The sequence below is a fragment of the Seriola aureovittata genome, chromosome 22 (assembly GCF_021018895.1).
Source record: "Seriola aureovittata isolate HTS-2021-v1 ecotype China chromosome 22, ASM2101889v1, whole genome shotgun sequence".
NCBI lineage: Eukaryota > Metazoa > Chordata > Actinopteri > Carangiformes > Carangidae > Seriola > Seriola aureovittata.
The window spans coordinates 1321154-1347906 of NC_079385.1; the positions used below are offsets into that span (position 1 = coordinate 1321154).

Sequence of the window (26753 nt, forward strand, 5' to 3'; positions counted from 1 at the left end):
ACCACTGAGGCAGCAGTTAAGAAAACCTGAACAAAATACAGTCTTTATTCATTATATACATTACGTACAATGCAATACTACAAGGCTTTCTACACATTCACTGTATCCACAGAGTAGTGCTTACTGATCTGAGAGTACCAGCCATACAACTCCTGAGACCCACCCAGGGGCTGGGAGGAGGGTAAGATGGAAAAACAAAACATACAAAATCATAATCCATACAGAAAACTTTGTTATGTAAAATGAGCTTTACCCTAAAATAGCAAAAAGAATAGTATTTGGCATTGTGTCTTTTACAAAGGTGCTTTCAATTAGTCTTTTTAAACAGTTTTTTCCTCTGGCACAAAACAAACGCTACAGCGAGCGTGACGAGCCCTACATGTCCTCCAAACACCTTCATGACTTTTACTTTCTATAATAGAACCATTCTTAGTTGTCTTTTTTAATATCACATCTGTTTCCATTTTAGTTGGTGTAAGGGCAGAAAAATCATAGGTGAAACACACATGAACAGACGTATAACACACACACCATCCTCCTCCAACGAAACACTGGTAAATTATTACAGGTTATATTTTCTGCCACTGATGAATTCAGGGAATTAAAGGCTGTTTGTCCGTCACTCCCTTCAGATGCTAAACTGTCTGGGAACAAACAAACAAACAAACATTAAATAAATTAAAAAAGAAAAAACCCTGAAGCTCAGTGTAAAGTGATGGAAACTACTCATCTCCAGTGTCAACACAGTGACAGTGATGATGGGTCCAGCAGAGCACCCGCAGTCACAGTAAACATCATTTTATACAATGGTACTTTATACAATGGTTCACTTCATGTAAGGTTGTTTTTTTTGTTGAAGGATAAATATTCCACATCAAGTGCAGTGAATGTGAGGCATTTGTGGGAAATAAGTCTGACACTCTAAGGACCAAACCACTGGTTTTTGTTCCTCCCGTTTCAAATCTTACAAATCTTTAAAAAAGGAATAGACATATTTGCAGAGTTAAATGAGAGGATTGATAGCAACTACAGCGTGTAGGTAGTTAGCTTAGCATAAAGACCAAAAACAGAGGGAAGCGGCTAGCCTGGCTATGTCTAGAGTTAATCCATATCCACCTTCCAGCATCTGTAAAACTCACTGCTTAACATGTTGTATCTTCTCAGTTTTACATGAGGTTTTTGCACAGATTAAACAACTTGTGGTTTTACAGGTGTTACATGTTGACCAGGCCCAGTGACTCCTCCTTCTGCAGCCAGCAGAGACTCCAGTGTGTTAGTTAGTGAGATTTAGAGGTGCTTCCAGTCTTCATGCTAAGCTAGGCTCACTAGCTGCTGGATCCAACTTCATATTCATCATTCAGGCATCAGAGTGGTGGCAATCTTTTCAGCAAAAAAAGCAAAAGTACTGAACTACTCCAGCACCAGCGCCAGCCACTGTCCAAAGTCTCAGTTCACTTCAGCACCCACATAACATATTTTGACTAATGCACACTGTAATGATGCAACTCATCTCATGTTTTGATTTCATTCAAGTGACATCACTGCAAAACAGCACACACAGTGAAAACCCACAGTCAGTGGTAAAAACTGAAAGAGGTAAACATGACTTCATAAACAAACTGCTGACTGTGATTGGCTGCAGCAGCCTCACTCGCTCTGGTCTGACCAGCAGCTCATGTCAGCCTCTGTTAGTTCTGCGGATGTTGCTGCTTTAAAACAGACATGATGAATCTTTGCTTCCAGTCCAATGTTACGTTGTTTTTTTTCACCGAGCCTCAGTTTGTGCCTTTAATGTATCATTACATCAAAATCACTGAGCTCAGTGTTTCACTATTTTAAAAATAAATCTTTGCTGTTGTTGAACATCTAATGTAGATAAAAGACACGAGCTGGAGCAGAAGAATATTTCATTGCTTGATTTAAACCACATTGCAATGATCAAAATGTGTGTTTTTGTGTTATTTTTATATTTGTGCACATATTCATAGACTTAGTGTGTTTATATTTTTTGAGTTGTTGTTTCTGCCTGTCTGCTTCAGGAAATGGAGTCACAACTATAAGTCGAAATAGACGTAAGCCTCGTTTAACAACCTTCGGTGGTTTTCAAAGATCACTGGGGATTTATCTTTCAGAGAACCAACATGAACACGAGACACACACTGGTGACAGTGGCTGTTGTTTTAGTACTTGATGGGCTTAAACCAGTATCGTCCTTTCATTTCAAAATAAGTGCATTAGGTGTCTATTAAAAAGGTATTTATAAGTTACTATTTCACGCTTGATCTTAAAATCTCTGAGACCCTTGAATCAAAATAAAGTTGAGTGTTAAAGATGATATTCTTAATTGCTGTTATATTTTTACTCAGTTCTGTCCCGGAGTTAAAGTTCATCCGTCCTCAGGGTTTCAGGACAGAAACTGAACCTGTACGTTACACTCAGATTATCAACAGTCATAGCAAGAGTCGCAGTGTTGTGATGCATCAGGGATGTTAGTGATCGATCTGTTAGCGTCTGACTGACGCTCATGGAAGACAACTAAAGAACTGAACGGTAGGACTTTGATTTAGTGGTAGCAGGTAAACAGGTAAACATCTCCACTTCAACTAAAACACATACACCAGATCTGCCATGAAAACATGGCAGGTTTTCTCTCCTAAAGCTGAAGCTGACCTTTGACCTGTTGATTGGAAGACATTAATTCTGTCTGACATTAACTCACCTGCCGGCTGGTAAACTCATTCTCGACCTTTCTACCATCTGTTCATTCATACACAGGAAACTCAACTCTCAGACTCTAGACAGCATTCATCTGCTGCATCCCCCTTCCTCATTTACCACAGACAGAACGACAAATGAGCAGCTTGGGATCAATCAAATATCATGTTATAATCAGAAATACTAATTAAGCCTTTGAATAATGAGCAGAAACCCTCCCATCTCTGCACAGAGGAGCAAAGCAATGATCCACTAACACGGACAGAGCTCAGTCTGCTCTACTTGTACTGAAGGAGTCCAACAACAGCAACCAGCTCTCTGTCTGTAAAATGAACTTATACTATGGCCACTGAGAATCCTTGGTTCTGATTGGCTGGAAGGTGAGGAGTAATTGGACGCATGTGACGCAGATGTTTTCTTTTCCATTTTAAATTACTGTATAATGAACTCACTCTGGTGAGGCTACATGACTTGGAGTTATTTATGCAACCAATAAGAAAGTTATAGATGAACAGCTGTTCATTGAGAACCACGTGAATTTAAATTCAAACACATTTGCTAAATGTGTGAATGTGGATATTGGAGTCATGGTATGAATGGTAGAAGGGGGAACACAAGCAACTATATTTAATTATTTTGTCGATCGAATAAAATAAATATGCAACTATAGTGATAACACAATTGTTTGAACTATTTTGTTTGAGCTCTGGGAAACTGGCGGGAATTTTTTGCCATTTTATACATTTTAACAACTTATCGATTAATTAAGGAAGTTAAACAGCAGCTTAATCAATAATGAAAATAATAGTCTGAGCCCTACATTCCATATTATTCAAAAACAGAACAGCAACAACTTGTGTTTTTCATTTCATGACATGGAATTTGTGGCCATGGTATAAGTGGGACAAAGACTGTAATGTAACTTCTACTCATCCAACTATTCAGACATCTGAGATCTGAAGGAGAGAAAAGGAAAATTTCACCCAGTTATTTATCAACACACCAAACAGACCTAAAACACCTTCTCCCGGTCACGTCATCAAACTGGGTTTACTGGTACCAGCACTTAATTCTCACACTCACTCTGCTTATTTTAATTTCTCTCCAACAAGTAATGATGAGTTTTACATGGAGGGCCAGAACGTTACTGTGTGTGTCCTTCGACTTTCTGATACAGATGAAAGAGGAAGCGCAAAGAATCTGTTCAATCAAAGAGTAATTTAAAAAATCCTATATGTATATTTACACATTCTGTACACTACAGAATTAAGCTTCAGACCATGAGTGACTGAAGACTAATTTTAAATGGATAACAACCAAAACCAATATAAATGTATATTTAGATATATATTAAACTTTATCTAGTAGAATCAGTCCTCTATTGTGCCTATATTTAAAATGTTGACTTCTTTTCTCAGTCATAAACAGGGGCATGTGTTACAGAAGAACAAGTGAACCAATCAGAATGAAAGCTGACATTAAGCCGCATTTGTCCTGAAATTTTGCAGAACACAAAAACAGGAGAGTTTGTAGAGGACAGTGAGACGGTTTCTCATTCATGGTCAAACCGTCCCGTCCTCAAATGAAATAAATACCAGTCAATTTCAACTTAACTTTCACTGCAACTGGCCTGAATCGCCTCGCCATGTGTTCTGCCTCAAACACGCCTGATCGACTGTGTGGGTACAAAGCACAAGTCTAACACTTAAAAAAAAGGAAAACTCACTGAAAAGAGATCTCAAACAAATGTGTGCGAGTCCTCTTTTTTTTTTTTTGGCCTAAACTTTTCTGGGAAGAAAAATCAAGTTAAGATAAAAAAAAAAAAACAAACAAAAAAAACCAAAAAACACAAGAGTTGTTTGGCAGACTTAAGAGGGGCTTAGTGTGTTCCAAGAAATCTTCATCAGCAAGAAAAAATGGAAGGGAGATTCAGGGGAAAAAAGGCAAACACACACACACACACACACAAACCTCAGGCTGTCATGGAATTTTGCTGAAATACGGTGATGTTGATGCGTGTGTGTTCATGACTGTCACCATCGGGTAACCCAGCCTATGACAGCAGCAGGTCAGTGTGACGGAGGCGGAGCTGTTCCAGATGAAGTGTACTCCCACCAGCAGGGTTCACCAATAGAAAAATAACTGGTCTCTGTCTCCTCCGTCCCATCAGGTGCATGGGTGGTGTTCAGTCAGTCCAGTGGCTGAGGCGATGGGGGGGGGGGGGGGCAGGGACAGGTGTATCAGCAGTGGGAGGGGCTAGAGGGTGATGAGGTCCACCAGGTTGCCCTTGGGCGGGGTCATACTGTCGGGGAAGAAGTTGACAAGCGTGTCGAAGAGCTGTGTCCGCTGAGCGTACGTCTGGTCTACGTCTGAGAAGCCTGACGGAGAGGAAGAAACACACAACAGAAGACCGAGGTGATCAGAGCAGAGCTACAGACAGAGAGCGTCAACACAAAACAGTCATCAGCTGTGATCTTTCACTTCCATGAATTCAACACGAGGAAAAGTCAGTGGTGGAACAGTGACATTAAACAGCTGCAGTTGTTATTACAACCACATTGTTAGTACAATAGCAATGGATTGTGGGGCTGATCTGGGCTGGCTGTGTTTTCCCGCCTGGCATAGTTGGGTTAGGCGGGACCTCCCTCCCTCTCTCTTAATAAACAACAAACAGAAACAAAGGACAGACTCCCTGCTAAACAGTCTGGGGGTGATGACAAGTCCTGCAAAGATCCAGCGCCCTCCTCAGGATCAAAGCAAGATTCTCTTCAGACTAAAAACTCAAACAAAAAATAAAAATGTATTAAACTAGAATCACCTCCTCGTGGTTCTCTGCCTCCTCCACTCAGACTAGTTTCAGGTTACATCCCTGTTTATCCAGAGTCATAGAAAATATGAACCATTTGTATGAAATTTTGTCATAATTGCTGTGACGTCTTGAGGTCACACTGACCTTGACCTTTGACCTGTACCCACCAAAATCTAATCAGTTCATCCTTGAGTCCAGGTGAACGTTTGTACCAAATTGAAATTTAAAGAAATTCCATCAAGGTGTTACTGTATAATAATAATTATAACAACAAGGAAGATGGAGGGAGGGGTAGTCTTTAGGTCTTTAGGTTCTCTCACATTGCTGGGGGCCAAATGGGGGAAACTACAGTAGTAGTTAATATATTATATTACGTTACATTACGTTAAATTATATCATACTATATTTAAATGACTGATTATTATTATAGTTATATTACTACTACATTATGTACTAATTATTTTACTGATACTATTGCTACAACAAACACACATAAGACACTTGGACAAACATACAGACAATACTATGAAGCTGTTATAATGATGTATGTGGTGATGAATGAAGAGTGTCGTCTATTATTGATCTTCTATTTTAGCTTTTGTTTTCTGTGTCTTGTGATTTTTTTTTTGGCTTGTCACACTATTTCACCAATATGTTATATGTTAGCATTTGTTTACTATGTCATCTTTTAAGTGTTTGTTATTTTTGTGAAACTACTTCACCAATAAGAGAAAAACAAAACGAGTTTCAGTTCAAACCATGGAAGGAAATCATGATGGAAATCTGACATTTCTGTTTGTTTTATGTATTCACGTGAGAAAGGTTCCAGCCTTCCATCATCACTCCACATTTTACGTCAACAATGACTCGCCTCCTCAGTGGACGTTGGTCACATGATTCATGTACGTCATGATTTATTCACCAAGTCCAATTTTTATGATATTTGGAGATTTCTCTAATTCATTGTTCTCCAGCCTGAAACTCAGACATTATTTTATTCTGTTTTGTATTGTTTTTGTTCTTGTATTTCATTCTCTGTGGACATACAGGACATGTGGTGAGTGTATGAACATATATCAGGTGTTTACCCAGAGGGATGAAGTCGGAGCTGGACTTGAACAGAGCCGAGGGCAGGAGCTGAAACTGAAACACAACACACACGTCTGAGTCACTTCAACTTTGTACAGTGCTGAACAATAACTGAACAGATGAGACAGTGTGACTACAAACCAGTTCATCTTCATCACCTCGTCTGTATCTCCTGAGCCTATAAACTAAACTAAACCCACACTGGAACTAAAACATAACTAGTACAGACATTTTATTAAAATTCAAAGACAGTACTATACCTCTTTGGTCTCATCGGGGTCTGTGTGGTCCACAGTGAGAGACAGATCGTTCTGAAGGTACTTCAGTGCACTCAGCGGCTCTGACTGGGCTTTCTCCTCAAACCTGATGTAGAACATCATGCACGCACAGACACACACACACACACACACGACACACACACACACACACACACACACACACACACACACACACACACACACACACACACACACACACACACACACACTGGGGTTGCAGTTACAGCAACTAACCACTAGAGGACAACAGAGCCAAACCAACACAACATGATCCTGATGGAAGATTCCATGAGCTTCATTAACTAAGTTGATGTTTGTTATTTTCCCATCTTATATAAAGATCAACTCATTGCTGTGAACAAAGGCACCAAAGAGAATCAACATCTAGTGGTAACGTTAAATGGACAAAATGTGAAAAACATGATGACATATCCAACACGTGTATGAAAACTAACCATCTAACATTTGTTTTTACTTTTTTCATTTTAACCAGCTTCTTTTAATCCATGACATTTCTGCCCTGATCTGTAAATACACGTTAAGAGAACATGAAAGGGTGAGTCAGACAGGTATTCAGCTTCACTATAAAAGCTCAAGATCAAGTGATCCCACTTTTTCTCTCCTGGTCTTTGGCAAAATCCAATTACTGATTTGATGCCAGTTCTTCTCTTTGTCTGAAATAAATAATGTAGTTGTAATAAGCCTCGACTGTCCGTGTCCTTCTCTTTTACCAGATGCAACAAAGGACAGTTATAAGTAATAGCAATAAATGATACATATAAATAAAATAAAATAAAATAAAATAGAGGTAGCGGTAAAATAAAACTGGTTGATACTCAGATACCAGTTATTTTCATTGAACTAAATTCCATTGTTAACATGTTAGGATCAATTTTTCATGAAATGTTCATATATCCAAGATTTTTAAGAATTCTATGTGAACTGGTCACTACTGGACAATGCCCCATGGGTTTAACAAGTTCAGTATAATCATTAATAACAGTATATGAGATATAACACATGATGAGTGTTGGCAGTGGCAGCTGGAGCTGAAGAGGCAGCACACCTGTATTTCCTGATGAGGTATCTGCAGTGACGGAGCAGGTACTCCTTCGAGGGCCGACACAGTTTGAGGGACCAGAAGTCGTCCAGTCGCATCTTCGGAGAACAAGACTTCCCAGGGTTTCCACCAAACAGGTAATGCACCTGGAGATACACACAAACCAACCAGATGTCAGCCATTTTGACTTTAGTGTGAAATGTTAATTGAAGGGAAGCACGATGAGATCAAACACCAGAAGACTGGAGAAGGGTTTTTATCGAATGAGGACAACTACACAAATACACACACACTGATTTGTGAGGACAGTATCTTTTTTTCATTTATGTGTTTTTATTAAGCAGAAAGATGGACAGTAAAAAAAAAAAGAAGATATTTAAAGATAACATATAAAGTATTTCACTGTCATTACTTACCAAGTTTATTTGATGTGTATGTGAAAAATTACTTTACAGTTGGAAACCTAGTGATACCTTTTCCCTACTAATTTCATTTCACCAATCTCATTTAAATCTTAGCAAGAAAATGAATAAGTAAATCAATGTTGAACTATTTATCAACTAAATAAAGAAAACACATAACACACAAACAAGTCAGTTATCTGACCCGGTTTTAATGTGAATAATGCAGCCAAATACCAACAGCCATTGTGTTAATTTACTAAAAAAACAACAGTGGTAACATGAGAATTGTTTTTCTACTCACTAAAATTTTGTTTGTTTTCCTAAAATAACTACTTGTCACTGTTGGTGTGTGATTTGTTTAACTTGAGCTGAAAAAATGCTGGTTTGAAAAGGATTATTTCATGTAAAAAGTACTGGTTAAATTTGCAAGTATTCTTAAGATTTGATCATTTTTGGAGGAAATTTGCATGTAACAAAACTGCAACATCCTGCAAACACTACAAACAATGAACTGTGTTCTTATCATCTAAAGCTCTATCTTAGAGAATCACAGGTTTTTGTCCAGAAGTTTGACTCTTAGCTGTTGTCCTTGTTTTGTGAGGAGTAACAAGTCAGACTCTGAAGTGCCTCCATCTTTTGATATTGCTGTAGAATGATATCAGGAGGTTTGAAATGTCACTATTTGAGTGTTTGGGTGAAATTTGAGTAGTTTTAGAATAGTTTCCAAAAGTGTGTGTGCGAGTTGTGTGTGTTACCTTGTGCATTTCATCATACACCAGCTGGTGTGCAAAGCGTGGACATGGCTCCTCCTCCTGCAAAGCCTTACTCGGGTTTTCTTTCAGTGCCTGATCGTTCTTATACACACATGACCTGAACACGAACACGAACACACACACACAAACACGAACACACACACACGAACACACACACACACACACACACACACACACACACACACACACACACACACACACACACACAGGGGAAGGAAGCTAATTTAGATTTATGACAAAACATATAAACATTTCCTAAAACCTTCAAAAGAAAAACTGTTTACGTGTGCGCGCACACACACACACACACACACACAACCACACTTTGTAGAGAGGAGCAAGCATCGGTTGACATAAGGATGCACATGTCTTATTCACTGGACACCAAGTACAAGAACAGATACTGAAATCAGTGTAGTGAAACAGTCAAGGCTGCAACTTGTTCTTTCACAACCACTGATCCCTACATCAAGGAGGACACACACACACACACACACACACACACAAGGATAACCAGCTGTGAGTGGAGAGGTCAGGTGCTGCTCTGAAATTTGTTCAGATTTGTGTAAAAGTGTGTGTGTGTGTGTGTGTGTGTGTGTGTTGTTTTCATGCTTGCTCTCTGCTATCTGTGGTGAGGCTGGTGTGTGAGAAAGTACTTCCTGCAGGTGTGTGTGTGCACTCTTTCTTGTTGCTGCGGTGATGATCACAGAAACCTGTGTGTGTGTGTGTGTGTGTATGTTAGTTTCTCTTTCTTTGGTCCGCCTCCTACCAGTTGTTGCGGGCGATGTCGTAGATCCAGAAGGAGTTGCGGACGTTCTCCTCCCGTTTGTCCTTGTCTTTGCTGAGGCCCGACAGCACATGGATCTCATTGAGCTCGGGGTCAATGGTGGCTCTCTGGGTAAAGCCCGTCATTGGCACTGGGAGGGAAAAACAACAGTAACAAATGAGCAGGGAGATCAACTTGGAAATGAAAAGATTCACCGAGGCGGACTGGAGACTGATAATGTTTAGATGTAAAACAAACTCCGTTCATAATAAAACTTCCTTCTCACTGAAATGAAAAAAAAAAGGAAAGCAGCAGTATTAGAGGCTACCAAAGAAAACTACTTGATGACATAGCAACACGCCGCCATGGCAACAAGGCCCAGCAGAGAGTGAACAGCATGCAAATGGAGAAACACCGACACAGTGTTGTTCTCCTGTGATTACAGCAGGCCTGCCACCTGCTGCGGACAGAGCAAGGCACACTAACTGCCAGGGCAAAGGTTCAATTCCCTGCTCAGGTCATGAGAATGTAACAGTATATGTGAGGGCATGTAAGCTCAGCTGTTCTGTTCATTAGAAACTGAATCTAATGTTGCACATGAATGTAAATATTGATCACGGTGAAAACTCGCCTCCTCCGATGATGTTTGTTCAAATAACTGGTTCTGCTTTAATTAATTAATAATTAATGAGTGAGCTGTAAAATAATTAATCAAAATCAGACTCAGACAAACAGAGCGACAGACAGCAGTATGCCAAGTGTGCTTGAGGGTTTCTGCTGAAGATTTGTGTTGTGACTTGCATCATTTTTCAAAGAATCATGTGATCAGTGACAAACAATATTCACTTTATGGTAGACAAGATGTTATTTACAACATGGACACTGTGTGTCATTGTGATACCTTAAGATAACAAGATGACCAACAAAGTGACGAAGCAACAGAGAGTCATCAGACAGAGCGACAGACAGCAGGGCAGACAGAACAACAGACATCATGCAGAGTGGCAAGCAGAGCAACAGACATCAGACAGAGCGAAGACAACAGCCTATGAAGACTAAGAGGATCAGATGCTGCTGCTTCAGTGCTAAGCTCAGGCTGAGCCGCAGCACACATCAACGTGCGAGACTGTTTATGAAGCAGGGAGAAAGAGAGCTCTGTTTGGACTTGCTACTTCCTTCCTTAAAAAAAGACATACTGTTCTTTCTTGTTCTCTTGCACTCTATTTCTCCTCCTCTCTCCCGTATCATCACAACGTTCAGAGTCTCTCGTCCTGCTCTGGCAGGGTAAAACAGAGGTGAGAGGCTGGCTCCCAGAGCTCCACTTATCCTGTGTTGATGCAGAGTTGAGAGTGCGGCACAGATTTCCTTAAATCTGCCTGTCGGGGCAGCAAGTGCCTGACTGCTGCCGGAGCTTTTTAAGCAGACAATCTGTCACATCTCCTTTGATGGAAACAGAGAAGGCAACAAACAGAGAGTGCTTTAAACTCTGAATTCAACAACAGAGATGTCAACTTTCCCAAAACCTGTCAAGTGATGGCTTAGAAAAAGGTTTAAGTACTCACAATGACACAACAGTTCTCAATTTCTGCTTATTTTCCTATATCTTTTAAATAGCAGATATATTATGTGATTTCATAACGGTTCTGAAACTGAGAGTGAAATTGTGACACAGAAGTCCAAGATCTCATGTCAAAATACCACAGGACTGAACCGACTGACTGAACCCTCCGTTTTCATTTTACAATAAACCCTATAACACCTGCTGTTTGGTCCTGCACTTGGTGCAGAGTGCAAGCCTCAAGCAGACATGTTTCCTCTCCCATTGTAGAGGAAAGCAAAAAGGGTTTAGTAATCCACTTTCTCTCACAAAAATAAAGGTGGCACACAAAAAATACTTCAACATAAAATCCTGTCTATTTCTGCATATTCCAAAAAGATTATCCACAAATTCCAATATAAACATCAAGAGTGTTCACAACATGATCGGACGACCTCTCCAGCCACAACCTGCCCTGAATTGCTCTTTAAGTTTCTGAAGTGTCGGCAGCAGCGAAAACATAATAGTGATTATGCACAGCAGACCTCGACCAAAGTAGAAGAAATATGACTAAACATAAAAATGCAATAAATAATGTTCAGCTCCAAAAACCAAGGTAGCAGTGTATCAAACAAACAACTCATCAATAGAGTAAATATATAACGAATTCAAGTTCTCCAACAGTCGAGTTAATCTGCTCAACTTTTGTTCACTCTTCTCCCCCTGCAATTTTAAACCTTACTTGGCCTTATAATCAACAGCTATTGTATTTGATAAAGTATGGTTAGAGAATTATAATACACCCATACTCAGTAATAAAACACCCGAACCTTTATCATATTAGAGCTCCATTATACTGGTTCAAAATAACCAATGATACAAAGATACCAATGTGACAAACATCTTAAAATGAACTATAAAAAAGAAAAAATAATCACAAGCCTGTCAGTTAAAAGGTTTGACATCTCACCCATGCCAGAGTCCTTCTTGGTGCCATCAGATATGATCTCTACATGGTCTCCATCCACATCGTAGCTAAAGAAATCATTGAGGTAGGTCTTTGACCTCTGACCTCCGAAAACATACAGACAGCGGTTTCTCTGTGGAGAGAAGAGAGAGAATGAGTTACAGTAAACAAAGATACAAAGATGGAGAATTCTAAAAAAAAAAAAAAATATGTGTCTAATTAAATCGATCAGACAGGATTATCCACACAGGAACAGAAAACAACCCGACATGTGTTTCCAGACAGGCTGTTTGGACTCACAGTGTGGAAGAGCATGCAGTGTCCGATGCGGGACTGGACATCCTCTGGCCCGGCGTTACATGAGTCCTCCCGCAGGAGGCTCCATGTTCCAGCCTGGCAATGGTAGGCATACAGGCCACTGAACTGAGGCTCTGACGTTCGACTGTCCTCCACGCTGCCGTTACACGTCAGGATCCGACCGCCAAACGTGTAGATCATGTGCTTTTCTGAGTCCATGCACATCTGCAGGAAGAGCAGAGGACAAAGAGATGAAAATGCAGAGGAATTCACAAAGAGGGTTAGAGGAGGAAGCAAAGAGAATACAGATTCTGACTGTAGGTGTTTTATGGGGAATTCAGGGAAAGTGTTGATGCATTTATTTTGGCCTTCCCTTATACAACAGTGGAGTCATGATTTATTACTCATCTACCCTCAATTTACATGTTTTTGGAAAAATGTTTGGATTTACTCAATATCAGGAATTCTTGTTTCCCTATTTAATTCATTCATTTATTGATTTAACCAAAATGTATATTCATAAATCAAAAGTCAATGAAAATCACATAAAAAATTGAATTATTTCTGTCATTTGACGAATTGAGTAATTTATAGAGGACAAGTGATAAGTCATAAAACATTTCCTTCATTTCATATTTTAATAGGAATTAAACATAATAATTGTAAAAGAATTTATAAACTTTTGAAAAGGCATTTTATAAATGGGAAAACATTCCTCGGTTCCTTCCTTAATTTCCATTTCCCAGCTGCTTTTCCTTTTAGCTAATCGATTAGCTTAGTCATTTAGCTCCTCTTGTTAGCCTTTCTGTGACAGTCTGTGCCTTAAGTGCTGGTAAAACACACTGCTTAGCTCTCCAGCCAATCAGAGAGCTTGTTACATCCCAGCCAATTGGGATTGCTTAGCTTGGTTTTACCAGCAATGAAGGCTGAAGGAATTATAATATATTTATAAATGGTTTATTTGATTTTTTTATGCTCTTTTTGTAAATCCATTTTAAATCTGAAGTATTTATTGATGGATTAAACATTAATTTGTAAATTCTTTTTACAATTCCTATTTTTAATGCTTAAATTAAAATATGAAATCCTGTGACATCCCTGGTCCTTCACAGTAATTGACCAACTGTTTCATATACAACCTCTGTATGTGTCAGAAACAGATGTTCACACCCACTTCTTTCAGTGGACAGGTGTGTGAAGGTCAGAACATGAGCTGTTCCAGAAAGGTGCTGATTCACCTTATGGTCATATTTGAGGGCGTAGTTTGTGTAAACGTGTCAGAAGGTCACAGATTCAATCTACCTGGTGGTCAAACACCAACTTAGGGCCTCCATCAGCTGACGTGTCCTCGCTGAGTAGCGTCCAGGTGTTGGCATCGATGTCGTAGCGGTAGAAGTCGCTCTTCAGGGACTTGCTGTTCCTGACGCTGGAGTCCAGGTACCGGCCCAGTGTGTAGATCTGACGCCGCTGGGAGTCGATGCACATCTTGTGGCAGGAGCGAGCACTTGGACCGCTCTGATTGGTCAACACGAGATAGAAATTCGTAACTGTTCAGCTGTTTCTCACTCTCAAACAATAACCAGTCTTGAAGAGTGGGGAATCATATACTGCAGCAGATAATAATCAACAATCTCATGCGATGATGATGATGATGATGATGATGATGATGATGAGGAATCATTTTGTTTTTCTAAACTAAATATAACCATGAACATAGACTTCAAGCTCCAAACACTGGAACTTAGTGAAAATTTGAGCCAATATTCATTCAACTTTTCAATTCAACGTAGATTTAGATCACCAAAATCTTTCCTGAGCCGTCTCACCTCTTTCTCAGTGTCTCTGGAGATGCAGGCCCACTGGTTCTCCTGAACGCTGTAAGCCCAGAAATCAGCCAGGTCCTGTGTGCCGTCCCAGCCCCCGAACAGATACACCGTCTCTGCAGGGGACAAATGAGTGTTAATAATCCGTTTAAGGTAACAGTGTTCACAGTTCCTCAAGATAGGATAGACTGACATCAGTAAGTTTCTGTAGACAAGTACATTGACATAGAGAGGAATGACAGTAGGGACAGGGCTCCACAGGTATAACACAGGATATTTTCCAGCAGTGTTATCACTGAGAATCAGAATGATCAGGAAACACATGAACAGGATGATGATTGGGACTGGAAGGGACTGACAATGAAGGAATCATTTGCAGTAGCCTAAACATTTAAGACCCCAGTTTTTATTGAGACATCCACTGTTTCTTTTTTTTTTTTTTATATAACTAAAACATAAAATAATTTCTGACATGAGAAATCAGGGATCAGGAGCAAAAGTGATAAAACAGGACTGGTGACAAAGAAACAATTCACAAATGCCTAATGATTTAATTTAAAGCCAGGTCTTTTGTTGAGACATACACTGGTTCTTTTAAGTTATAATCTAAACTTTTCCACATTAAAATGTCTAAAAACGACTAGACCCACGTTCTGTATGTTGTTGAGTTGTGTTTTTTATATTTTCAGCATTTATGGTAAAGGTACGTTTCATTGGTCGCCTGTCAATTACATCATGTGTCAGTGTTGTCTTTGACAGAAGCTGGATCTGAATTTATCAGAGAAACAAGCTGAGGAAATGTTAGACAGCTCAGCTCCCAGCCGCTGGAGACGTCCTGTCCTGTGTCACTGAAGAGCGTCTGTGAATCTCTGATTTTTAAAAGGTAAAGCTGTGCGGGTGTTTCTACTGGTTTTCCAACTCAAGCTCTTCCCTGACGTCTCTGTCCTCAGCATCGCTCAAACTCTGACTTTAAATTTTAAACTGCTTTATTCAGTGTTTTCAACGGTTAGAATCACCGGGTCTGTTTGAGTTCCTGAACCTCTGACACTGAAGGAATCCAAACCGGGAGGAGTTTACAGTAATGGTGGTGAATACAACATCTCCCATGATCCCACACTATTTCATGACGTCACCCAATGCTGTCTTTTATTATTGTTTTGAGAGACCCCTAGAGGCAGAAGCTACAGACTGTGTGTTTAACTAAAAGCTCCATTTTCATCAAAATGGATAATTAGTGACATTCGAAATGGTATCAGGATTGGAGACAAACACTTGGGACCTACTGGATCAACTTCTACTCTCAATTACTGCCATCAAAGCACAGAAGTCAGTGTGTGCGGCCAGAGACACACTGGAAGCAAGCAATACGTTTCCCCAGCTCAGACAGTGGCAGACACTGCATCTCTCTCTCTCGCGTGTGTACACACACACACACACACACACACACACACACACACACACACACACACACACACACACACACACACACAGCAGGCTTTTGTTTTTCAGATGGCCGGGTTCACCCCCAACAATGTGGCCAAATACAGGAAAAACAATAGTTATGTGTCTCTGTCAAAACAAAAGCAGTGATTTATGTGCTGTTAGAACAGAGATGTGTTCAGGACCATTTCCTTTTGAAGGGGAAGGGCTGGAGGTGGAGGGAGGGGAGGGGAAGGGAGGGGTTAATTTGATTTAACAGTAATAGAGATTGGGGTTGTGAGTCTCTGTAGGAGGATATGAGTCACAGCGTTAGTGATTCGCTGAACAGCCAACTCATAGCGCCGGCTGCGTGGGTCTCACCAGTCTGGACGTCAATGACCATTTGATGTCCTCCCCTCATCCCTGGCCTGTTGTCATCGCCGTCGCCTGTGAAGAGGAAAGAGAGGAGGCATCAAGGGCGGTGTGTGAGCATGGGAAACAAAAGATGACGCAGAGGAAAAGCCATAGAGAAGATATTGTAATGATGGGTGGAGCAATGGGAGGAGAAAAGGGCAGGAGGGAGGTAACAAAGAAAGAAAAGAGAAGGCAGGACTGGTTCAGCTACAAGGCCACCGAGCTTTCAGTGAACTATACTGTTGGATAGACAGATCAGTAAGATGGTCTCACCGTTCATGTCGTCTCGGTTGATTTCTTGACCGCTTGTACCTTTGTTGCATTTTGGGATGATCTGACTCCACCTGGGCTTGTACTCCTGCTGGCTGATGTACTGGTTAAACAAACCATCTGACAAAGAGAGAAGATGATCAACTACGAAAAAAACACCATTAACATGAGCAGCAACCTGGATTTCACTAGCAATTATTCACAAATTCAAAGGGCAATTCAGCATTAACCTCAAATGTTGTAATGACGTTTAATCGGGCCGAGTACTGTACCTCTCACGGCTTTGTCTATGAGCTCCTCACAGGCATCAAAGTCTCCTTGCAGCACCAGCCGGTCATGCAGGTGGGTGAGCATGGGGTGCTCGAGTGCTATCCGAGTCTTCTTTTGCAGCGATTCGAAGGCTTCTGTGTAGTTATGCTGCCGGAAGTGCTTGAGGCAAAGGCGGATGGCTTCCTGTTCTCTGTACTGTGAGAGCACGTTGGAGAGGGAAAAGATACAGGTTCAAAATAGTCTTGTTTGATTATAAAGCAGGTTTAGGTTCTATATTAATACTGTGAAAGTATCGAAGCACTCAGTCCACAGAGAAATGCACGCAAGCCTGCATTCAGAAACTGAGCCTTAAAACCAGCCCAGGGCTTAAAGGTGCAATGTGTAAGATCTGGCCAGAATTTTAGTTTAAAATGTTCAAAAAATAACAACAATTATAATATAATAATAATAACACCATCAATTGTAGGTGAAGGAGCCACAGTGATGATGTCATGACCAAAACCACCACCTATTGTATTTCAAGATATCTACTGAAATGAGCATGCTAACCAACTAGCCGCATCCCGGACTGTGTTCTAATACCAACTAGACACACTAGATGCTGTGTGAGTCAGTGTAGCGTCTAGTCTGCCCTCAGTCCTGCAGAGAAGAGCTTCCGTCTGAGCTTGAAGTTATGCTAAAGCTTCTGACTTCAAAAAAAAAAAAAAAAAAAGCTGCTGACGAGCAACATAGAGATGACGCTGATCATCACAGATGGCTGAAGCGCCTAGAAAACGATCCTCATCTCCATCCCAAAGGACCACTCCGAAAAGAAACCACGTTCAACGGCAAAGAAGCAAAACACAGGTGAATGCTGGTGTGTTTTTCCACCGCGGGAGACAGCAGGGCGAGTAAAGAAACACGGTTTGATGCGTAGCTGTTAGGCTGGCTTTTAGACTGGTGAGTAACATCATGTCGGTCTGTAGTGAAAAGTATCATTAGTGCAAATGACAAACCGTACTGACAAACACTTCAAGTGGCATAAGTGTATGATGTTGATGTTTTAGCGATGTAGTAGAATTTAGCCTGTTCCTGCGGCTGTTGTCCAGACAGTAACTTTTTTTTTTTTTTTTTTTTTTATACAAGAGACTGATTGATCCAGAACCAGCGGGTTCAGGATCCACTGCCTAATACTGTATATATTCTAGCATATTCATATCTATCCTTACTATTTATTAAACACACACAACAGACCTAACATGTTTGAATATAAAGAACTTGTTTGTCTGTATCAGGACCAGAAGTCCAGTCCAGTCTTCCCAGTGATGGACCAGCACATTACAGTAACACCTCAGAGTATTATCCCTGCACAGAACATATATCGTCTATATTGTGATCTTTTGCACATCCTGCTCAGCAGGAGTTTTGTCAACACGTTTAGTTGTTTTCATTGTTTTATTTTCTTTATATGTGTATCTATTTATATTTATCTTTTTGACTGTTGCAGTATTTTACCTTTTTATTGTTATTTCCTGTTAATATGTGTATTGTATACTGCATCAAACAGCAAGCCAAATATCTTGTAAGTAAAAACCTACCTGGCAATAAACCTTATTCTCTGATTCTGCCTTTGTGATGATGTCATCATCCCTTCCTCATGCTGCTGTAGCCTGATGTGTCATGCAGTGTCCCCTTGCCTTCGTATTTTTATGTGTAAATAAAAACATACTGTTTGTATTACAAGTACTGTTCCAGTGCTATCAACAATTTTAATTATCAACAATAAATGCACCTATAAGGGGAAAACAACAATATGATTAACTGGACAGGGGTGAAGAGGTGAAATGCTGCCCCCTATGGAGGTGGATCAAGTAGCACGATCTTACATATTATACCTTTAAAGTAAAAAAAATCCTGAGCCTGAAATTTTGTTTTGGGGGGCTGCACAGATTCACTTCTTTTTAATGGCATGTGCTTTGCACCATTTATTAAAAAATACTATATGTCGACAGTAACAGTGCAACAGCTCTAAAGCGCGAGCAACTTCTGGGAGAAAAACTTCTGGATTATTACAATTCGGAAAAAAAGATTTGCACATATACAATATGTGCTTTGGACCAGTTTTCTCAATTCTCTATAAAAGTATGTGCAATGTAAGAGACAACTGTAAACAATACTGCAATACTATAGCAACGTTTAAGTGTTTCCTTCTGAAAAACAGGTAATAATGGAAAATAAATAAATAAATATTGTGAATATTTATAATTAATGTAATATATTGATAGAAATAACATACAGTAACATTGAAGTGCTTAAAGAACTGGTAAACTGTAGTTTAAAGTGAAATCAAGAAGACCACTATCACTTATTTCTTCAGTCTTTTCAGGTTGTAAACAAAGAAATTGTGAAGGACAGATCATTTTCAGCAAAGAACGTATTTTTAGATCGCAGACACAGTCAGTCATTGATGACAACCATAACTGTTGCTACCGGTAACTCAGTTTTATGTTGGAGTGCGCGGACAGCAGCTTTATGACCGGGGTCCAATTCATGACGGGAGATCACTTTTTTACCGCTGTTGGCAGATAGCAGGTTCCTCGAGCGCGCCGTGCAGAAACAAGCACCCGGTTCCTTCAATCCGCTGGGTCCTACAGTGCCAGTGTTGCCAAGACCGGCCCTGCTCTGCTTCTGATTGGCTAGTAAACGAGCGAGAGCTGCGTTTCTCTCATACCATTGGTAGGTGAACTTTATTACCGCGAAAATGATAAACTGCGTCCACAACAAATTCCCAAGTGTTTTTGACTTTTAATTTAAAATCTTTTCTAACCCTTACGCCAGAGATCCGGCACGGTGCCAGAATACTTTAAACCCTGCCAGTCGTCAGGACTTCTGGAACTTTGGGATGTCACAATGGAGCAGTCACCCCTCTCAACCATGCCCCAAGCCCCGCACACCTGGTCCCACCATTAGGGCTGAACGATTTGGGAAAATAATCTAATTTCGCTCAGTGATCTTTGTCTGGTGGTATTTGGCTTACTGGACACACTGGCGGTCGGCATTGCAACTATCGAACATGGCTAATTGTGCTGATACAGGTTAATAGCGTTGCCCCGTGATGTAGCAACGGTAGCAAGGAAGGTTCTGCACAATACCTGACGCTGTGCAGCAGCATCTTTTTAAAGCCAAAATGGTTCCACACAACCGACCTACTGTTCCTCTTTCATAGTTTATGCAGTGCCAGGTTCTGTCGAGCCTGAGGCCATTATACAACAGGTCAAAGTGTAGCGTGCCAAGTTGTTGCTCCCTCTTTTAGCCGACTGCTCTACTCTCGCTTGCATGTCACATGACCAGAGTGTAATCGCAGCCTTTGCGGTTAGAAAATCTTGTTTTATCATATTGCGACATTATCGCAAAAGCAATTAATTATTCTGCCCTACCAACCATCCAACCCTACAGGATTTGGTTTCTCTGAGTGTTTACCTGAAATCTGCTATATTTTTATTGGATCACTCAGAAAACAGTCAGCCAATCGGAAGAGAGGCTCAGAGCCTCCTCTACTTCTGATTGGCTGCCTGAGAGAGTAGATGTACAACTACACTGAGATGGTTTTTGGTTCTTAAAACCAAATTACCACCATTATTTTGAAGTAAGACCCAAACTACAGTAAACTGGATTTATTCTTTCAGCCGGCGTTGACAAATTGAAGTTTCACTTCTTTATTTAATGAAAAAGCATTATGTAGAACAACCTTTATATTTAGTAAATAAGGTGTAAAAACAAATATAATTTAGGTATTGAAAACACTACTTAGCCCTTTTAGAGCCATGAAGCTGTTTGTTGAGTATGGGACTGTAGTTCTATCCTGTTACAAAAGAACAGACCCAAAATGTCAAGTTTTAATGGCTGATGATAGATGTTTGCGTTCATGTTGCCTAAAGTTACTTCAAGCTTGGACAGTGTAGCACAGCATGAACTGAGGTCAAACTGCATTTTTTTATGATGCAGTGAATTCTGGTACCAAGATTAAGTTCATCCAGATGAGAGGAATTTAAAAAAGAGACTGAAAATGGGAGCGAGGGATGACAAGTTAATGAAACTGCCCAATTAATGAGATCCTGCTGAGTCTATGTGGCTTTCATTTTCAATCCCTGGTTGGCCTGTAATTAACCTAAAATAACACTTAACAAAATTGAAGCAAGTTCATTGTTTTCACAGTGATCTGATTAAAGAAGACAAACTGCCCGCATGAGTATATACTGTGTGTTGTTCAGGGACACCTCAGAGGTACTTGTTGCAGAAGTTTAGTTCTCTTGCCAGCCAATAATTGACCTAATTACTGAATCATGCTTTCTGAATCTGATTCAACCATGCATCCCCTACCTCCAGGCATACATCAAGTACTTACCTTGCTATACCAGTTAAGGCAGGGCTGCACCACATCAGGATCTTCAATACCATGCAGCTCAATGTACCAGATGCTGAAGTTAAAACTAGGACCCCAAGACATCAGAGGCACTGAGACAACAAGGAGGAGAAAATGGAGGAAGAGAAGAACAGTGTAAAAAGACATGTTCACCATGTAACACAAAGCTCACACAACAATATAAACAGTATCAGCTCTCACCTATTTTGACAAATCTGCAGGGAAACATCTGCTCATCGATCTTGTGCTTTAAGGTGAACGTTTCCTTGTTGTAGTCATTCTTAAGGCCACTGAAGAGAAAAAGAGAGAATGAAGATACTGCAGCTGTTTCAGATGCCAACAGCTTCCATACTCGAGCAGAACTGATCTCTCCACCAGTTCTGCTCGACACTCACTCTTTCTCAGATACCCTGAGAATGACATTTACATTTTAAAGCTTTATCAAAACTAAACAAAACTGTCATAACAAACAAAGCATTCATTATTTACATTTAACAACCAGAGGATTCACAACATTCACTCAAAATCAGGCGGGGGAGGTGAATAGACACAGCCATTTATGGCTATGCAGTTCTCCCTCTCTTTTGAAAATTCTATTTACAACCAGGAAAAACTAAGTCTAATAAACTGAACTAAATGACGTCATCAGTCTATCGATCTCCTCTGCTCTGTTTAATCACAGCCCAGCGTCTACACACAACAGCACTTCAATGATAGTTGGTTGGAGAGTGTGTGTGTGTGTGTGTGTGTGTGCACGATGGTGTGTGTTTGTGTGTTTGTGTGTGTGTGTGTGTGTGTGTGTGTGTGTGTGACAAGCAAACATCAGTTATATGGAAGGGATGCCGATGTGAAGCTTTAAGCAGGGCAAATCACATTTAACATGAATTAACAAATAACAATACCAAGTTAAAAGGTCCATATAGAATTAAGGTAGATGTCCATGTGTTGTTTGATTATAAAGCAGGTCTAGGTTCTATATTAATACTGTGAAAGTATCAAAGCGCTCAGTCCACAGAGAAATGCACACAGCCTATATTAGGAAACTGAGACTTAAAACCAGCTGTCAGGACTTCTGTAACTTTGTGATGTCTTAACAAAGCAGTCACCAGCCTCCAAGTCCCGCCCACCTGGACCCACCATCCAACCTTGCAGGATATGGATCACTCAGAAAACAGCATCCTCTACTTCTGATTGGCTGCCTGAGAGAGTAGATGTAGAGCTACACTGAGATGTTTTTTGGTTCTTAAAACCAAATTACCACCATTATTTTGAAGTAAGAATCAAACTACAGTAAACTGGATTTATTCTTTCAGCGAGCGTTGACAAATTGAAGGTTCACTTCTTTACTTAATGAAAAAGGATTATATAGAACAACCTTTATATTTAGTAAATAAGGTGTAAAAAGAGATATAATTTAGGTATTGGCAAGACTACTTAGCCCTCTTCCATTAGAGCCATGAAGCTGGTTTTGGTACCCATCCCTAGCCATCAACAATCAACCCTATTGCCTATGGGACCTTCCCTTGCCCTTAAAATGTCCTCTGAGGCAGCACTTACCCCTACATTGTACATCACCCCCCAGTGATCTCCAAACAATCCCAATTCCTCCCACAATTTAACATAAAATACTGCATTGATTAGCTGCAAATTCAGTCATTTCTGACTGCAATAATCAGAAAACGAGTTGGATTGGTTTTTCATAAGCAGTGACATCTCACCTGGACAAAAGCTCTGTCATGTTCTCTTCACTCATCCCACCAAACACTTTAAACTTCTTCAGATTGCAGACATGAGTCTTCTCATACTTCCCAAAGGTAATGCTCTGAACAATTGCTGGCCTCTCCATTTTCAAGATTAAAAACTGGAGGAAAACAGACAGAAAAATAAAGATGAGACATGAAACAGACTGACAGAGATGACACTATTAGTGTGTCTGGAGGGTTTAATAAATTGACTGCACATACTGCATGCCAGCCACTGTGAAAATGTTTGCTCATTATCTAAACAATTATAGCATGGTGAATCTACTGTATCAGATAATTGGCATTACATTCAATCTATGAGCTGCATCCATGTCAATGGTGCTCTTACAAGCCAGGACATCTAATGACATAATAAAACCACCAGAATGAGGACGAGTGGAGACCACAAGCTTGAACATTGATTAAGGCCCTGTTCAGACCAGGCATCAACATGTGTCTGGGGCACAAGTGGACAGCACTAAGTACAGGAGTGAATTCACCCAAGACACATTGAGGATGCATAGAGATCCAATCACTCAGACCACATTTGAAGCTGGCCTGGGCAACATTGAAGGACCGTCTCCTCAACTGATGTTTGCGGTGTAAGCAGAAGAATGTACCTATTCAGTTGGTTCATACATCGTGTACGTTCTCTTTGTCCAGACTGTCTGGAAATTTTGAGAGGCCAACAGATATATATTACGAGCGCATCAAACATCTTGGGTGATTTGGTTTACCTGGAACACGCAAGGAAGAGACCCAGACTGTACCGTTTCAATTCCTTCTTCCTCTTTTAATATCTGGGAGACTAGGCACAGACAGGAAGTACCACCCGAGACACACAGGTGTGAACTGACATACTTAGAGCTGTTCACTTGTGATTGGATGAGTCATGTTAATGCCAGGTCTAAACAGGGCCTCAATGTGCCACTGGAAAGCAGACATTTAACAAACAACAGGGACCAATGTTTTCTTACCACTCAAAGGATGTGAACCATGTTCTTTATCAATATTGATCTGGGATTAAGCTTTAATAACACTAATGTCATTTATGAGTCTTTCCATAGGAATTTCACTTTCAACCTTTATAATCAATGATAAATAAAGCAGCTGTGACTTTTGCCTCTCCTGTCAGGCATTGATCTTGTTCTCTTGCCCCAGTTTGTCATGAGTCAATATGCTCCTGCAATGACTCATACTTTCAAGGACATCATCTACAAATCCTTGCCTGTAATTTGACCCACACTTGTTTTATTTGGATGACAGAGGGGGAATTAACCACTCAACAGTGAACAATGAGATTAATGAGCTATTTTTATAGATCATATCTGTATTTACTTTGAACATTTTTTGCAGCAATCTCTTGTTTTTTTTCCATCAGCTCTACTATAATATGTAGTTCCTTTAAGTATGTCAGCACAAATGAATGATGTTGCAAAACTGATGAAACTACTAACCCACCTCACCCTACCCCCAGTACTGTGTTTTTATTTTGCTCCAGTCATTTTAAGCAACACACTCTAGGACAGACGACCACATATTAGCATAGAAAATGTTTGAATGACTCAAAATTGATATCAGTTAGGGCTGCAATTCACTCAATTTAATTATTTTTATTTGATCAACCAATTAATCTTTCAGTCTATGAAATGTCAGAAAACAGTGAAAATGTCCATCAAAATTTCACAAATCAGGTTCAAATGTCTTATTTTGTCCAACAAACAGTCCAAATCCCTAAGATTTGTTATTTTAATGAGTTCAAGAGATATAATGTGAAAAGGTCTTTTCATGGTTCAAAGAACGCAGACAGTTCAGACCTGTTGACTGCTGGATCTAGCTCTCATAGTAAATAACAGGGAAAGCCTCAGACGGGTACAATCTTCTCTGCGCACAATTTATAACAGTCGTTGTGGTGTTAAGATATTAAAAGGGCCAATAAGATCTTGAGAGGAAACCGGGAAAATGGGGAAACTGTCAAAATAACATCAGCATTGCTTTTCCTAATAAAAGTTTTCAAAAAAACACTTCATGAATTAATAGTAAGTTCTATTATATAGTGCCTGTAGAATAATAAAGCACACAAACTCTTCTGTACTTCACAATTTGGTCTCCCATCAACCTCTCTGTCTCTCTGTACAGAGCACTCAGTCAATAATTCCTACATCTCCTAATGCATGTGTCCTCCAACTTTATCTCTGGTATCTGACATTCATTACTGCCTGCATAAGTAAATGCACAGGCAGCAATCCTGTCAGAGCGCTGTTCCATGTGGAGATCCATCTGACACAGTGAAGTCATATGAGGGATCGGTGCATCTGTGCAGCAGTGGACATACCTGTGGAGGGTAGTTGCTCTCAGAAGACCACCTGGAAGACTGATCATTAGGTTTGTCCACCAAGATATTCCTAAAAAACACAGAGAGAAAAGGTTATTTACAGCATCTGTAAGTCATAATACAGGCATCACAGTTCAGAATAAACAGGACTGTGTGTGTATGTATATATAAAGGAATCATATAACAATAATGCTGTTTATGAGGTCCAATGAGTCAGTTCAATTATTACAATAACGTCACTAGAAGGCTGTTGTAGTTAGCTAACTAACATAGCTAAACCGGATCTTAGTATTAAACTAGCAACGTGGGAATATTCTAAAACTATGGCCGACTTCGCTTGTAAATGATAACATGTCGGAGTTTCAACATGTGTATGCCTAGCATGAAGTGTGACAGTTGGTTTCTCAAACGCCGTTTCAGGTAGCTGATTAGCCGCTGTTGCTAAAGCTGAGCTCAGTGGTTAGATAACAGCAGCTAGTTACCTGTTTAGCCGTGTAGCCAAGTTAGCTTGGGTGGACGTTCGTTATCAATCCACTACGGTATCGGTCTGCACATTACAGAACCGAATTCTATTTGCCGTTTTAACCACCCAGTAGTCTGAAGTATCATACAATTTGCGGAATTAGTATCAGTATGAAGTAGTGAGAATTAATGTTCCAACACAAACTATCCACAAGAGAAGAAAATAAAAATTAAGGTAAACAAAGCAGCTAAAATCGAGGAATAGCGCACAAGAAACAAACTCCATTTATTGCATTATCTAAATGACACAGGGGACTCACTACAAGTTTCAAATTTTATATCAAAACATTATATAGTCGGATATACAATCGTTCACAAGCTACTGTTTAGCTACCACAAACGCTTCAATGAGCCATAAGCAACATGATTGTCGGGTGGCTAAGTATCCAAACCAAACGCCCCTGTCGCTCCTGACGAAGCTAAAGCTAGCTGGCTAGGATCACAGACAGCTAGGCCCGTCAGCCGGCTGGAACAAACACTGGTGCACTGTGGAGATGAAAGACCAGCTGTACCCACATAACCTAATGCATACGCTGGGCCAGCTACTGTGTGCACTACTCACTCTGGTAAATATGTAGAGGAGTAAGAACTCCATTTAAAAACGCTGAAAGTCAGGACTCTGCTCTCAGGAACGACAGCCATCTTGTTGCAGAAAATAACAAGCAACGGGAGGCTAGCACAGAGCGAGCAGTGACAGCCTTAAAGAGACAGTACACCCTGTTCTCTCAGGATTATATCTCTGCAGATAGCAAGTTAAAGTACAGTACTTACCAAGCCAGTGTTCTCGTTATTGGTGTGATGCTTACAGCTTTGAAAGATTACATCCAGGTACTTACCACTCACAGATCTTTCTACGAAGGA

The 26753-nt window shown here is 40.2% G+C and overlaps 1 protein-coding gene across 1 annotated transcript; it reads right to left on the reverse strand.

The window, feature by feature from the left end:
- Positions 1–16: 16 nt before the first annotated feature.
- mkln1 (muskelin 1, intracellular mediator containing kelch motifs) lies at positions 17–26546 on the reverse strand. The gene is made up of 18 exons (XM_056366981.1): positions 26455–26546; positions 25371–25440; positions 23012–23154; positions 21495–21583; positions 21276–21385; positions 16894–17086; positions 16625–16741; positions 16319–16384; positions 14522–14634; positions 13998–14210; positions 12699–12920; positions 12402–12531; positions 9898–10045; positions 9111–9225; positions 7958–8097; positions 6874–6976; positions 6613–6667; positions 17–5093 (listed from the first exon to the last, which is right to left on the reverse strand). The coding sequence occupies exons 1-18, from the start codon at positions 26532–26534 to the stop codon at positions 4972–4974; spliced, it is 2229 nt and encodes a 742-aa protein (XP_056222956.1). The 5' UTR covers positions 26535–26546; the 3' UTR covers positions 17–4971.
- Between the last annotated feature and the right edge of the window lie 207 nt (positions 26547–26753).